Here is a 14,068-nt window from a genome sequence, read left to right as displayed (position 1 = left end):
TAGTGACACATTTGATGATCCATAATTTTGTATGTCCACTATTACAAGGAAACCTAAGATGATGCAGAAAATTAAATTAAAGTTGTCACGCTTTTGATGAGTAGATTATCGGTTATTATATATGGGCATGCATGAATAATGCATGATCATCAGCAGCAGCCTGAGTATACTTGGGAACTAAGCAAAGTAAAAATTAAACAAAGAATATATTATCATAGCAAAACATAGGAATAAGAGAATTTAATAATAAAAAGAAGAAGAAGAAGGTGCAAGTCACCTTGGAGAACAGCTAATATAGATGACTAGATGATGTATAAAATTAAATAAACCATGATAAAGTAGTAAGCATATAATTAATATAAGATACCTTTTCAGCTGGTCACCACGTAAGTTGACTAAGGTTTCCCTCTCAAATAAAGTAGCATTTTTCTCACTTCTACTTTTTCCTTCTCTTAGGGTTTTAGTAGGGTTTAAGCTTTATAATGACTCTTAACATTTTTAAACTTTAATTACGACGAAAATTTATTTCTCATTTTTTCAATTTCATTATGTATGTTGTCTATACGAGGACAATATAACTAAATTTCAATTTAATTCTTAAAATATTTTAATCAATTATAATTTTTTTTATTGTATATCAGGCGATTTTATGATATAATAATTTCAATCATCTTATAATTTCATATTTTACATGTTTAATTTATTTTTTAATTTTATGTGAAATATCTATTTTCACCAGGTGCAATCGACTTCACGTGTAGTTGATAACTGAGAGTCGTTAGATAATTTGACTGATTTGACCAAATTTTTATCTAACGACTCTCAACTATCAACTTCACGTGAAGTCGACTGCACCTGAGTTTTCACCTTTATTTAATTATATACAAAGTAAATTGACGAAGAATAAAAATTGTTGGTTCAATGAATGAATATTATGGTAGATGCCCAACTTGACATGTGAGTTGTGAGTGCCCCCACCATATTTGGCGCCAATTATACGCTAACATAGGAGACAGCATGCAAATAAATGTGCAATCAACTTCAATCTTTGTAACAAAATGGTTGTCATCTAGTTGGAACCCTTTATTGTTATCATCTTACACAACTCAATTATTTTACTCTTTTTTCTTGAGATATGTATTTATTATCTTGTACATTAAGTTAAGATATATTTTTCGGAATATCGAATAAAATGTTAAATTCATCTTATATAAAGTTTACATTTTATTTAATACAAAAAATTTAATTTGATGTAAGAAATTAAAATGATTACTGCATAACACTTTTTTTTTCACCTTGAGTCAAATTGTCAATTTTCTCTGGAGTCACTGCAAAATAAAATTCAGAAGTAAAGATTGATTATTGCTTAATAGTCATCAAATTAAATAATTGAAGAACAACGTATATTTGGACCCCAAATGACAAATATTCTTCCTATCACGAAACCTTAAACACTGGAACAAATTTGTCTTCAATAGGAAGATATTTCATAGTTTAGAAGAAAAAAATGTATTAATAATCTGATCCACTTATAATTAAGATTATTTGCTTAAATCTATCACGAGATACATAAATCTATTATGTTAGTATATAGAGAGAATCAATAAACAGTGATGGAATAAAAGAAGAAAACCTTAAAAGTCAAATAAAATCATACAGAATTAATGAAGAACTGTATAAATTAAAATCCATGCCTAACTTCATGCCAGCAAAGCAATAAAAATGAAAATGATTGATTTTGTAAAATATTATAGGACATTCCCTCCAAATTGACGGATACCTATTTCCTAAAACAGCTATAAATGAAATATTAACAAATTGAAAAGAGAAAAAAAATGTAAGATGAGTAGTTAGTAGTATTTAAGATGGTGAAAACTCAGGTATGATTTGATTAAATTTTTATTTAACGGCTCTCAAATATCAACTTCACCTGAGTTTTCACCATTTAAGATATATCACACAAACAAACTAATCAAATGATATAACATAAGATGAGAAGACACCACATCCAACTCAAAACCTTAAGATGTCAAATAAATAGGTCTTTCATCTTATAAATTCCTCAATCTTCCTTACTTTTTTTTATGTAAGACTAATTTTAACACTTCTCACACTTGTAACATTATCAAATTTATGGGTCATCTTCCTTTTTGGTCTCACAAATCCCTTGTCTTTGTAATTTTCCAATTACACATCCCCATAAAACGAGCGCAAAAAATATATAAAGGGCACACACATTGCGGCACTAACATGAACTTAAATTAATATTACTTTATTACAATTTACAATTAATATCATATTATTTTTTATTATACAAATTCTTCATTGACCAAAAGTCTCCCTTCTCTCTCTTTCTTTCTCTTTCTCTGTGTTCTATAACAGTATTGCACTTCCAATTTTTTTGTTGCTAAATCATTAATCTCAGCTTCCTTGAAATTCCTTGTCTCTTGTATTAGTTCATTCCAATAATCTTTTCTTCTGAGAGAGAGAGATATAATTTCTTTTCTTTACTTTGAGGTATCCTTGAATTCTTATTCTTGGCTTAACCTCAAGTTCATTCTCAGTTTTTACAACCTATTTAACCACACACATAAATTCCCCATTTTTTTTCTTCTTGTTGTAAATGCCATCAGCAACAACTACTTCAGATTCTGGGGGACAAAAAATGTTTCGGTGGTTCTTGAAACCAAGGTTCTACTCAAAATGGTAACTATGTTACTCTGTTTCTGTTGCTGTTTCTGTGTCTTCTTTTTATTATTGGAACATTCATTTTGTTGTTTTTTAATTATAATTTTGTTTTGTTGATTATTATGGTTAGCTTGACGTACGTGAAGTTCATAAGGACGAGGCTAGAGAGTGTACAAAAGAAGAGGAATGCGGTTCATAGGATTATGAAGAGTGACATTGCAGAGCTTCTCAGGAATGGACATTATTATGATGCTTATAAAAGGGTAATTTCGTCATTTCACTTTGTTGAAAATTTTCATGCTTGAGAGTTAAGAGTACCATACGTTTCCATTCAAATGAAGTTTAATTTAAGGTGAATTATATGATAAAGATGTGAGTTTACAGATTTTTCTTTTTATGAGATGAAAGAGAGATTAAAAAAGGTAGGATTCACACTTTGAATAGCAATAAAATAATAAAAAATAACTATAAAAAAAATTATTTTCTCTCTCTATACCACTTCAATCTGTATAGTAGAGTGTCCCTTTAAAATGTGGAATCATGTTGAAGCCATATTTAAAAGGTGTTGAGTTGAATGGTTAGTTAGTCTTTAAAGTTGAGTTAATTATCGGTGGGTGAAGACTCACATGAAGTTGTCTTCATATAAAATTGATAGTTTAGATCCGTTAGATGATTTGACAAATTTAATTAAATTGTCAATTAATAGTTTTTGACTATCAACTTCACATATGCAAGTGAGTTTTCACCTTATCATTGAGAGTTTTTTTTTTTATGATGAAAAAGGTGAGTTGAAATGTTTGTTTGAACTTGATGGCAGGTTGAAGGGCTTGTATTGGAGCAAAATATGTTATTTTGTTATGAACTTGTTGCACAATTCATTGGATGCATATCAGATCATGTTCAAGACTTAACTAAGCAGAGGTATGTTTCTCAATAATATGACCTACTATAATATTCAGATTTTGGTTTCTTTTATAATAATTGTATGTTTCTTTTGGGTCTTTACAAGAAAATACAATTATTATTTAAATCAGATGAAGACCTATTGATATTTAATAAAGGATTTTTATAATATTTTTTTAATCTTCTTAAACAGTATTTGCCCTGATGAATGCAAAGAAGCTGTTCCATCATTGATATATGCTGCAGCAAGAATTTCTGATCTTCCAGAATTGCGTGACCTCAGAACAATGTTTACAGATAAATTTGGAAATTCTCTTGAACCTTATACAAGTAAAGAGGTAAGTGTAGCACATAATTAAATCATATGTATCCTTGATTACTAATAACAAAGTTTCCTGAACATATATTTGTATCTGACTCTTAAATTTAACTACTTTTCTATAGTTAATTGAGAAGTTGAAGAAAGATCCTCCTTCTAGAGAAATGAAGATTCAATTATTGCATGAAATAGCACAAGAGTTCTCTATAGAGTGGGATAGCAAAGCTTTGGAGCAAAGGCTTTCTAGACAGCCATCATTGTATGAAGTAAGTCCTCACATTAACTTGTCTTACTATTCAATGTCCCAACAAAATTGATATATCACAAAACTAATGTATCTTTATATAAATGATGTCAAGATATTAACATTTTAAATGTCTCAATTTTGTATATCAATCTAATATTCTTTAATGGACGGATATAATATAAATTTGAACTAATAATCAAAAGAAATGGGTATGAAAATCGAACCAATCACTGAGTCGGTAGACTGAGAAGTTTAAAGGTCTAAAAGTTCAATGGGAGTCGAACTCGATATGATAAAATAATGTATATATGTATAAAATATAATTTTAACAAAAATATTTTTTGTGTTTATTTATTTTCAACTGATTAATCACTAAAAATCGATCAATTTGATTGGTTTATTTTCATTCCTAATCGGTTTGTTGATAACGAATTTTTACACGAAATTAAACCATTTTAGTAACTGTTTTGATTAACTCATTTGAATAGGCCGATTCAATCCCATTTTCATAATTATGGTCAAAAGTTTACTAGCATATTTTAGTCTAAAAAAATAGAGGTTGTTTATGAACTATTTTTTCCACTTTATATTAACACATGAGATTTGTAGAATTGTATAAATGTAGAAAGCATAAAATTTGTTGAGGCTCAAAATTTGTATGAAATCATGCTTTATTTTGCAGGAGAGGCCTAAACCTGAAAAAACAGAGAAGCAAGTTGGTGTGGAAAAAGAGCACAAAAAAGAAACAGACTATAATGCATCATCACAAGAAGGAATCAAAGAATTCAATGATGAACAATGGAGGCAGCAAATCAGCAGTGACGACGACGACGATTCTAGCACCGATATGTCATCGGTCCACGGCCGAAAGCCGAGTTCTAGCTCCCTCGGAAGCATATCCGAGGATGACACAGAAATCATCAGTAACAAGAAACCTTATTGGCTTGTTCCTCCTCCTTACCTCAAACAAAGAACTAACAAAGGCGAAATCAATTCAAATTCAAAGAAGAAAACAAGGACAGATTCGGAACCAAACCATGAGGATCAAGCTCCAAGATCATCATCAAGGAGCAGAAACATGATGAAATCAAGAGCAACAGAGGATAACATTATTGATTCTGAATCTTCCAAGAACAGAAGATCATATGTAAGAGGAACATCTCTTCCTCCTAGACCAACAAACTCATCATCAGTTGAAGAAACATCAAGAGGGCATGGAAGATCAATTTCAATGGATTCTGAAGTGAAGAGTATTGTGCATCCTAATCTACCTGATTATGATGATTTGGCAGCTCGTCTTAGAGCTCTCAGAGGAACATAAACAGAAAGAAACAGCTATAGAAGAGTATAGGTACAATTATACCTTAGTTATCTTATCCAAGATATATTATTTGTATTTATACAAGAATTTGAAATTTATTATTATTATTATTATTTCTTTTATGTTGCATTGGTTGATTGTCATAGGATATATGCTACTCTATTATCTAAATCTAGGATTTAAATCTACATTCAATTGTAGACTTGTATTAGTCTTACATACTTACATTATAGGGTCAATGTTTATGTGTGTACATTAAGAATCTTAGTATTGGATTATGTTGAAGAAAATGCTTAGAAATCTTCTTAAATCTTAATTGAATTGAACCCAAATTCTTTTAACTAATTAATTAAATTGACAACTACTTGCTAGTTTATTGAGTATACGTGTTCGTTAGTCAAAACAAGGTACGTGTTCGTTAGTTTTGATGGTCATAATATTTTCGTTTTTTTTATAAATATTTTTATAATTATACTACGTGTAGATCAAAATCAGCCACTAAAATCAATCATTAGTATAAAATATATAAATACATATTGAAAATATATTAGTAAATGATTTTAGTGGTTAATTTTAGTGTACAAATAACATTTTAGATATTTTACGAGAGTTACTGATACTCTACACAAAAGTGAAAACAAAAAATCCAAGGCCTAAAATTTAAACTCAATAAAAATATTATTTAAAAAAAAAATTGATTACATAATGAATCTTAGAATGGACGGCATTTATTTTGAATGAAAATTATAATAATGTGAAAACTAAGAACGTAAGAGGAGTTTGGTTGATATACGTCAGTTATACGAGTTTGTTAGTTATTGAAGAAAACAACACAAAACAAAACGCACTTTCTAGCACTCTCCGCTTCATTCCCCTGTCTTTACTCTCAAATCCTAGGTTGCACAAAAACGACACCGTTTCGTTGCCTTAACGCACAAGTCGTCGTTGATGTGCGCCACCTCTTTCACTCGGTCTTCACTTTAACACTTTTTCCTCCAAAAGCCAGATTCCTTCTTCAATAACAGCCACTCAATGTTCCATTCTCTTTACAAATTCCCACACTTTTCTTCACTAATCGCAAGAATTAGAATCAGAAGAAGAGGATGGGTTGCTCCCAATCCAAGATTGAGAACGAAGAAGCGGTGGCACGATGCAAGGAACGGAAACACTTCATGAAACTCGCCGTTTCCGCCAGGAACGCCTTCGCCGCCGCGCACTCCGCCTATGCCACGTCGCTCAAGGGCGCCGGCGCCGCACTCACTGATTTCGCACAGGGAGAGGTCGTTGATCCTCAATTTCCCCCTTCTGCTGCCGCAGCCGCCGCCGCGATTCCTGCTATTGCGGCGGTTAATGATATCAAGCCGCCACCTCCGCCGCCTAGCCTCGCAGAGCAGCCGCAGCCTCTCCAGCGTGCAACTACCATGCCGGAGAAGATGATCAAAGACGAATCGAAGCGGGCAGGGTCGAAGAAGCAGGTTATCAAAGAGGAAGAAGGTGCGGATGGTGATGATGAGATTGAATTGGAGAACAATGAAGGGAATTTGAGAACGAGGAGGAGAAGAAATAATCGAACAATTGAGGAGAAGAATCAGCATCATGATCGTAAGCATGATCATGATCATGGTCATGGTCATGTTCATGCTTTGCAGCACACACAGCAAACCGCTGCTATGGAGTATTTCTTTCCATCAGTGGAGAATGTGCCAGGAACAAGCTTGAAGGATTCAGAGGAAGTTTCAGGAGAAGAACAACAAGAAGAGAATCATCACCATCATCATCATCATCATAACAACAATAATAATAATCATAAAATGAGTAAGGATGAGAGGATTCATAATCATAGGAAGGTGTTTGTTGAAGAGAAAGGACATGGAGAAATAGATGATGATGAGGATGTTGATGGCATTGATGATGATGAGCCTGTACCTCCTTTACCGGACGAGGAAGCGGTAGCCCTGCCTCCTGCGCCAGAGGCTATGGCTATGGCCACGACATCATCATCGAAAGCATTGAAGAAGGTGAAGATTGTGCCTCCGGTGGAGGCAAAGAGGAACGGGAAGCAGGGAGTTAATATGATGCAGGTCTTTACTGAATTGGATGATCATTTTCTGAAGGCTTCAGAGAGTGCTCATGAAGTTTCCAAGATGCTCGAGGCCACTCGCCTCCATTATCACTCCAATTTTGCTGATAATAGAGGTAAAAGAGTGATAATGGCTTTTCTCTGCTTCAATTTTGTATTGTATTTGAGTAATTATGCTGATGATTACTTTAACAAATTAATTTTTTAAGTGCCTTTTGCTTTAAGTAACTGATATTTATGCTGCTGGTGATTGGTATTGTCACTATTGTGGTATGTGGTGATTACATTAGTTCATAGGTCATGTAGTGATATTGGTTACCAAACATGTTTTGAATTGTTATTATGCCTCGGTTTTTGCAGGACATATTGATCACGCTGCAAAGGTGATGCGAGTTATTACATGGAATCGGTCCTTTAGAGGAATACCGAATTTGGATGAAGGAAAAGATGATGTTGACTTAGAAGAACACGAAACTCATGCTACCGTCTTGGACAAATTGCTAGCATGGGAAAAGAAACTTTATGATGAAGTTAAGGTATGGGATTTTTATTTTTTACTGTTAGCTATTTATTGTAAGTTGTCACAGTTTCTGCAAGAAGATTCACGTATGTATCAAATTATGCTGCAAATTTCTGTTTATCTTCTCTGAAATTTGCTGCGGAATATTTTGATAGGCTGGTGAACTAATGAAATATGAGTACCAAAAGAAGGTTGCCATGCTTAATAAGCTGAAAAATAGAGGTTCTAACACTGAAGCATTAGAGAAAGCAAAAGCAGCCGTTAGTCATTTACATACAAGATACATTGTAGATATGCAAGCCTTGGATTCCACGGTCTCAGAGATTAGCCGGCTACGCGATCAGCAGTTGTACCCAAGACTTGTTCAGCTTGTTGATGGGTGAGTTATAATAATTAGGGTTCAAAATTACAAATAGATAATCTTGTGGCTATGTGGAAGTGTTTTGAAATTTAGTTCAGCCATGTAGTATGACTATGTTATGGTTGCTTATCACATCAGACATTTCTTGATGAATCGCTTTGTGCTATGGAAGCTTTAAAATTACAAAGGAAAACGATAAGCTTTACTTTCTGAAGATCAACAGTAAATTTGTCCTTACTTGGTCCCAAATTTCCCAAATATTACAATTTTCTGTAACTGTCCCTTTTTTTTAAGGTCCTTTACTTAGGTATTGTTCTTTTTCTAAAGTTGGCTTGTGTATTGTGGCAGGAGGATTTGAACTTTGAAAATGAACCTTATAAAACTGATGGCAGTTTATTCCTGTCACTAATGCTTTTTGAACTTTGAAAATGAATCTTAAAAAATTGTCTCTGTCATATTTGTATTGTTTTATTTTAGGAAGTGCATCTTTCTTAAGTAAAAGTGCTATAGCTCAAATCTGTGTCTTCACAAACTGATGAACTTAGTCAAAAACTCTGCTGATATTGATGGTTTTGTTGAACTGCAGGATGGCCACCATGTGGGGAATCATGCAATTCCACCATGAGAATCAATCGAGTATTGTGACGGCATTGAGATTGCTGGACATTTCCCAGTCTCCAACTGAAACAAGCGAACAACATTATGAGCGTACACAGCAGCTATGTGCTGTTGTGCAACAGTGGCAGGCACACTTTGAGAAGCTAATGATTCACCAAAGGGAATACATAAAGGCTCTAAACAGTTGGTTAAAACAAAATCTTATCCCAATTGAGAGCAATCTGAAGGAGAAGGTTTCTTCGCCACAAAGAGTTAGAAAACCCCCAATACATAGTCTTCTCATAGCATGGCAAGATCATCTAGAGAAACTGCCTGATGAGGTTGCTAGGACGGCCATAACCAACTTCGCTGCCGTGATAGAAACTATCTGTCAGCATCAAGAAGAGGAACTAGCTTTGAAGAGGAAATGTGAGGAGACACGTAAGGAGCTTATGCGCAAAAAACGGCAATTCGAAGACTGGTATCGCAAATATATGGAAAAGAAAATACCGGAGGACTTTGATCCGGAGAGGACAGAAGCTAATAATCCTGATGAGGCTGTTATAAACCGGAAGTTTCTGGTTGATCAAGTAGAGAAGAGATTGGAGGATGAGGAAGAAGCTTATGCAAGGCAGTGCCTACAGGTTAGGCAGAAATCATTGGGAAGTCTCAAAAATCGGTTGCCAGAGCTTTTCAGGGCCATGTCGAATTTTTCGCACGAATGTGCTAAAATGTATAGTGAATTACGGTCCATAACCCAAAACCAAGGTTTAGGCCAGAGGTCATCTGAGAATTAGTTTGTGTTGAAGAATAGTTTTTGGGGGAATGGTAAATTATACTTAAATTGGTTGTATCATACATATACATAATGGATACTACACTAATACACTTGTTCTTGATCAGGGTGTTGACACAGTGATATAGAAATACAAAGATTAAATTATCATGTAATTGCACAGTTTACAAATTTAATGGATTGATGTGCATTCTATAGTGTGAAAATCTCAATTTTTTTATCTACAGTTATTTCATAACACCTCTGTTCAATCTGTGTCAGGATCTTGCAGCGATCTCACATTTTTCAGTTTCCTGAGAAAGATAAAGGGGATTTGAATCTGATGAATCTGATGCCTTTTCGAAATCAATATCAATCAGTAATTTTCCTGCTTTGAATTGATGAGTGCTTCAACTATAGAGAGCTGTGTCTGCATCAATTGAAGCTTATAAAAGTTTTCACTATTTGTTAACTTCTTCACAACCATAGCCTTATAAAACTTTTCAACTATAATCGGTGACATTGATAACAAATAGTTATACTATGATCTTTGCCATTTTCTCTACATGGAGATTTCAAACTGAGCAACAGAAGAATCTTCTCCTTCTATCTTTCATTTCGTTGTTCAATTTCATCCTGGATATTGGAAACAAAAAAGCAGTTAGATATTGGAAAAGTTTTCATGAATTTTAATAAGAAAATAAGACTAGAAATGTTGAATTCTTGCACGGTAGTATATATATATAGGAGCCAAACTATGATATCTTTCTTGTCCTGCTTTATCCCATATGTCAAATTTCACTGTAGCTTCAGGTAATGATAATAGTTCTATGGAATCCGCTATCTCTAGATAAATATGGAGAGACTATACTATTTGAACTATAATTCGTTGGCAATGCTACAATTGGTTCCTATTTTAGAAGATATTGAGTCTACATCGAAATTTTGACTTCTAATAGATACAAAGTAATATGAAATTGAACACTACTAACGATAATGCACTCGCTATATATTTTGTAAAAAGAAAAAAAAACAATATGAAAAATTTCTTCTTACTAACTCTATAAGATGATGGAAATAAGGATATTGTTATTGTTATTCAATTACAATTCTAGAGACGTATATATATAGTATCTTTATGCTATAACTTCAACGAATAAGAATAAAATTTTTCAACAAAAACTCCTTACTAAATATTTTGAATTCTCTCCTATTAAAACTCATTTATTTTACTTCCTAAAATTACTCTTATCCTTCCTTTATTTTCACAATTTTTCACTTCGCTCACAATTTGAAATCTACTCAAATTTTGGACGATCAAAGTATAGTATTTGTATTCTCATGCCTAACATGGAACAACATTTAACAATTCCAAACAGTGTTAGAACTTACTTTCTGACACTACTTTAGTCAGCATGTCTGCGAAATTTTTATCTGTGTATACTTTTACAAGAGAAATGTTACCTTTCTCTATAACATCACCCACGAAGTGATATCTTACATTAATATGCTTGATACGAGTATGATGAACCTGATTTTTAGCCAAATGAATTGCACTTTGACTATTATAACTCAGATTCACGCAATCTTACTGAAACCCCAAATCATCTAGAAGACCCCTTAGCCACAATATATTTTTCACCCCTTTTGCTACTGTCATGTACTCAACCTCTGTAGTAAATAGTATCGCGGTAGCTTGTAACATCGATCGCTAACTAATTAGAGCACCTTATATTTTATATACATAACCAGTCGTAGAAAGAGATGATGTCATTCGAGTTATAACACATTAACAATATATACATGTTTCTATTTGAGATTTTTGAGATTTGATAAATTGGATTATTAAAATAATATAATATGCTTCAATAGGGGTTGGATTAGTGAAATTTTTAGTGGATAAAAATGCTACTCCACAAAGCTTCCTCTGGTATGAAATGTACTATTTACAAATAAACATGTATTTTTTATTGCTTTCGGAAAAACCTTTATTGGCATTAGTTTCTTTTTGTTATAAAATGACTTTTAATTATTATGACACTTATGTAAATAGCAGATCAAACTTCTCTAAAATAAAATAGCTAGTAAAGTGAAAAAGCAAAAATTTAATTATCTTTAAATTAAGATAATAAAATTTATATATAATAAAAATTATAATTTAATAATAATTAAATTCTTATTTTATAATTTTATCAATATTTTCACAATTTTTTTACGCAACAACTCATATATACTCATGTATATGATCGGTTGAAACTTTTGTAGCATACAAATCCATATATATGACCCTCATCATTAACCCACTCTCTTAGAACAAAATAACATTATATCAGCACATGTAGAATCATAAGCAAAAGACCAACTTTAAATAAAAACTCAAATGAGTTCTTGTTGAATAATTTGTATCAGACTGGTTAATATAATTTCAACCAGTAAGGCCTAATATGTGAAACGATTGACTAGATAAAAAAAGGTATTTCAGTTTATTACTTCTATTCAATTCCACATCCTAATAAGTAAAGGAAAGTCTCTCCACACCTACACATCATGTGACTGCACCCACCAGTTTTCTCAACATAGAATTTGCAATTAGGGCACCTCTGCCATTGCATTTTCTTCGCCAATTCCATCAGCATAACATCCTCCTTTTCCATCCTGTCTTTGTTACGACTCTGAAACTTCTTGCACCTGATTCCATGGTGCCAAGCAACCTTGCACTCTGCACAAAACATTCTATCACAATGAGGACACTTAAATTTTCTTGCCAATTTTCTGCACACACCATCATCGATCATGAGCGCAGAACAGTCCTTAAAGGGACAATAGAATTTGTCATCCTCAGGTATCCCGGCTTCACACAATAATTTTCCCCACAGATCGAAAACCTTCTTTGGAAGAATATTGCGGCAATCCTCCACATTCAAATCACGGTCCATGCAAATCGGACAAGGAATTTTAACGCGATGAACCTCTGAGGAAACGTGCTTTACCATGCAAGTTGTACAGAATGAGTGGTTGCAACTGATTGTGGTAAAAGATTCCTTTTTTGTTTTGGTCTCGGTGCAGATTCTGCAAAAGAATGGTTCACTATTGGTGTTGGTGTTGAAGGAATCGACATTCTCCGTTTTGGAGATCTTTCTTCGTTTTCTAACGAGATTAGTGTTTGGGGATTTAGGGTTTTTGTTTGAACTAGAGACCTTAGTCATTGTGTGGATCCAATTGCTTCTTTCACTTATTTTTCTATGACGATAGTAAGTGGGGTTTAGGTTTTTTATAATTGTTTTCAGGATTGGTAAATCGTTATTTTTAATGAGATTTGAAAATTATTTACACAGATTTGAATTTAATTTATAAATTAATTTATTTTTTATTTACTTAGTTAGGACTAACAATAATTAAGGAAGGATATAGGAGTGTGCATGGTCCGCTTCGACTCGAAGATCCGGCCCGACCTCAAATACTTTAGGGGTTATTTTGGTGTGATTTCATCGGGTTTATGGTCGGGTAAGGGTCTCAAAAATAGACCCGTTCATTATTTCGGGTCGGGTCCGGGTCATAACTCGGGTCACCCGAAATCGGCCCGGTGGCCCGGTCATCATACACAATTAATATTTTGTGTTATTAGTGATGGATGATGGCTATTCTTATGTGGAATTTAAGTATTATAAACCTTAATATTTTGTGGTATTAGTTATTATAAGACTATAAGTTAATGTTTTATGTTTAAAATGCATAAGATTTTAGACTAATGCATAATATTGTATTATTTATATTGATTTAAATATTTGGTGTTATTAGACAATATTAGTATTGATTATGGTTATGCTTTAATTTTAAAAAAGAGTTGGTTCTTGTTATATTTTTCTAAGTAAATTTTACCATGTCAAATAATGGTTGGAGTCTTGAAATTTTGGATATTTTCACATGCTAGCTTATAAGAAGGTATCAAGGTAATGTAATGTTAATGGCCCGGTTTTCACCCGATTTTTACCCGGTATAATCGTGGCCCAAAAGTGTATAAGTTTCATCGGGTCTAGGACCAGATTCGAAACTAAAAAATAGGCCCGGTATATATTTCGGGTCGGGTCTGTGCCACATCAAACCTAGTTTTACCCGACCCATGCACACCCCTAGAAGGATTTACACATATAAATTTAAATTTTATTTAAATTTTCAATCATATCTTTTTTATAGGTTGAAAATCTCCTAAGTCTTAATTCTAATTTTATCTGTATTTTTAAAATTTATTGTACTTAT

The 14,068-nt window shown here is 33.0% G+C and overlaps 3 protein-coding genes across 3 annotated transcripts; 2 read left to right on the top strand and 1 right to left on the bottom strand.

The window, feature by feature from the left end:
• LOC107619659 lies at nucleotides 2,274-5,774 on the top strand. Its single transcript, XM_016321955.2, has 6 exons — nucleotides 2,274-2,706; nucleotides 2,819-2,951; nucleotides 3,506-3,609; nucleotides 3,785-3,929; nucleotides 4,036-4,176; nucleotides 4,840-5,774. The coding sequence occupies exons 1-6, from the start codon at nucleotides 2,624-2,626 to the stop codon at nucleotides 5,476-5,478; spliced, it is 1,245 nt and encodes a 414-aa protein (XP_016177441.1). The 5' UTR covers nucleotides 2,274-2,623; the 3' UTR covers nucleotides 5,479-5,774.
• LOC107619426 lies at nucleotides 6,310-10,038 on the top strand. Its single transcript, XM_016321713.2, has 4 exons — nucleotides 6,310-7,674; nucleotides 7,919-8,094; nucleotides 8,234-8,457; nucleotides 9,026-10,038. The coding sequence occupies exons 1-4, from the start codon at nucleotides 6,582-6,584 to the stop codon at nucleotides 9,831-9,833; spliced, it is 2,301 nt and encodes a 766-aa protein (XP_016177199.1). The 5' UTR covers nucleotides 6,310-6,581; the 3' UTR covers nucleotides 9,834-10,038.
• LOC107614632 (E3 ubiquitin-protein ligase RNF144B-like) lies at nucleotides 12,304-13,017 on the bottom strand. Its single transcript, XM_016316774.2, has one exon. It carries the CDS (start codon nucleotides 13,015-13,017, stop codon nucleotides 12,304-12,306), a length of 714 nt encoding a protein of 237 aa, XP_016172260.2.

This window comes from Arachis ipaensis, chromosome B09 (genome assembly GCF_000816755.2).
Source record: "Arachis ipaensis cultivar K30076 chromosome B09, Araip1.1, whole genome shotgun sequence".
In the NCBI taxonomy this organism is placed as follows: domain Eukaryota; kingdom Viridiplantae; phylum Streptophyta; class Magnoliopsida; order Fabales; family Fabaceae; genus Arachis; species Arachis ipaensis.
The sequence above is the reverse complement of the archived record's forward strand: the minus strand, read 5'-3'. Positions and strand labels throughout refer to the sequence as shown.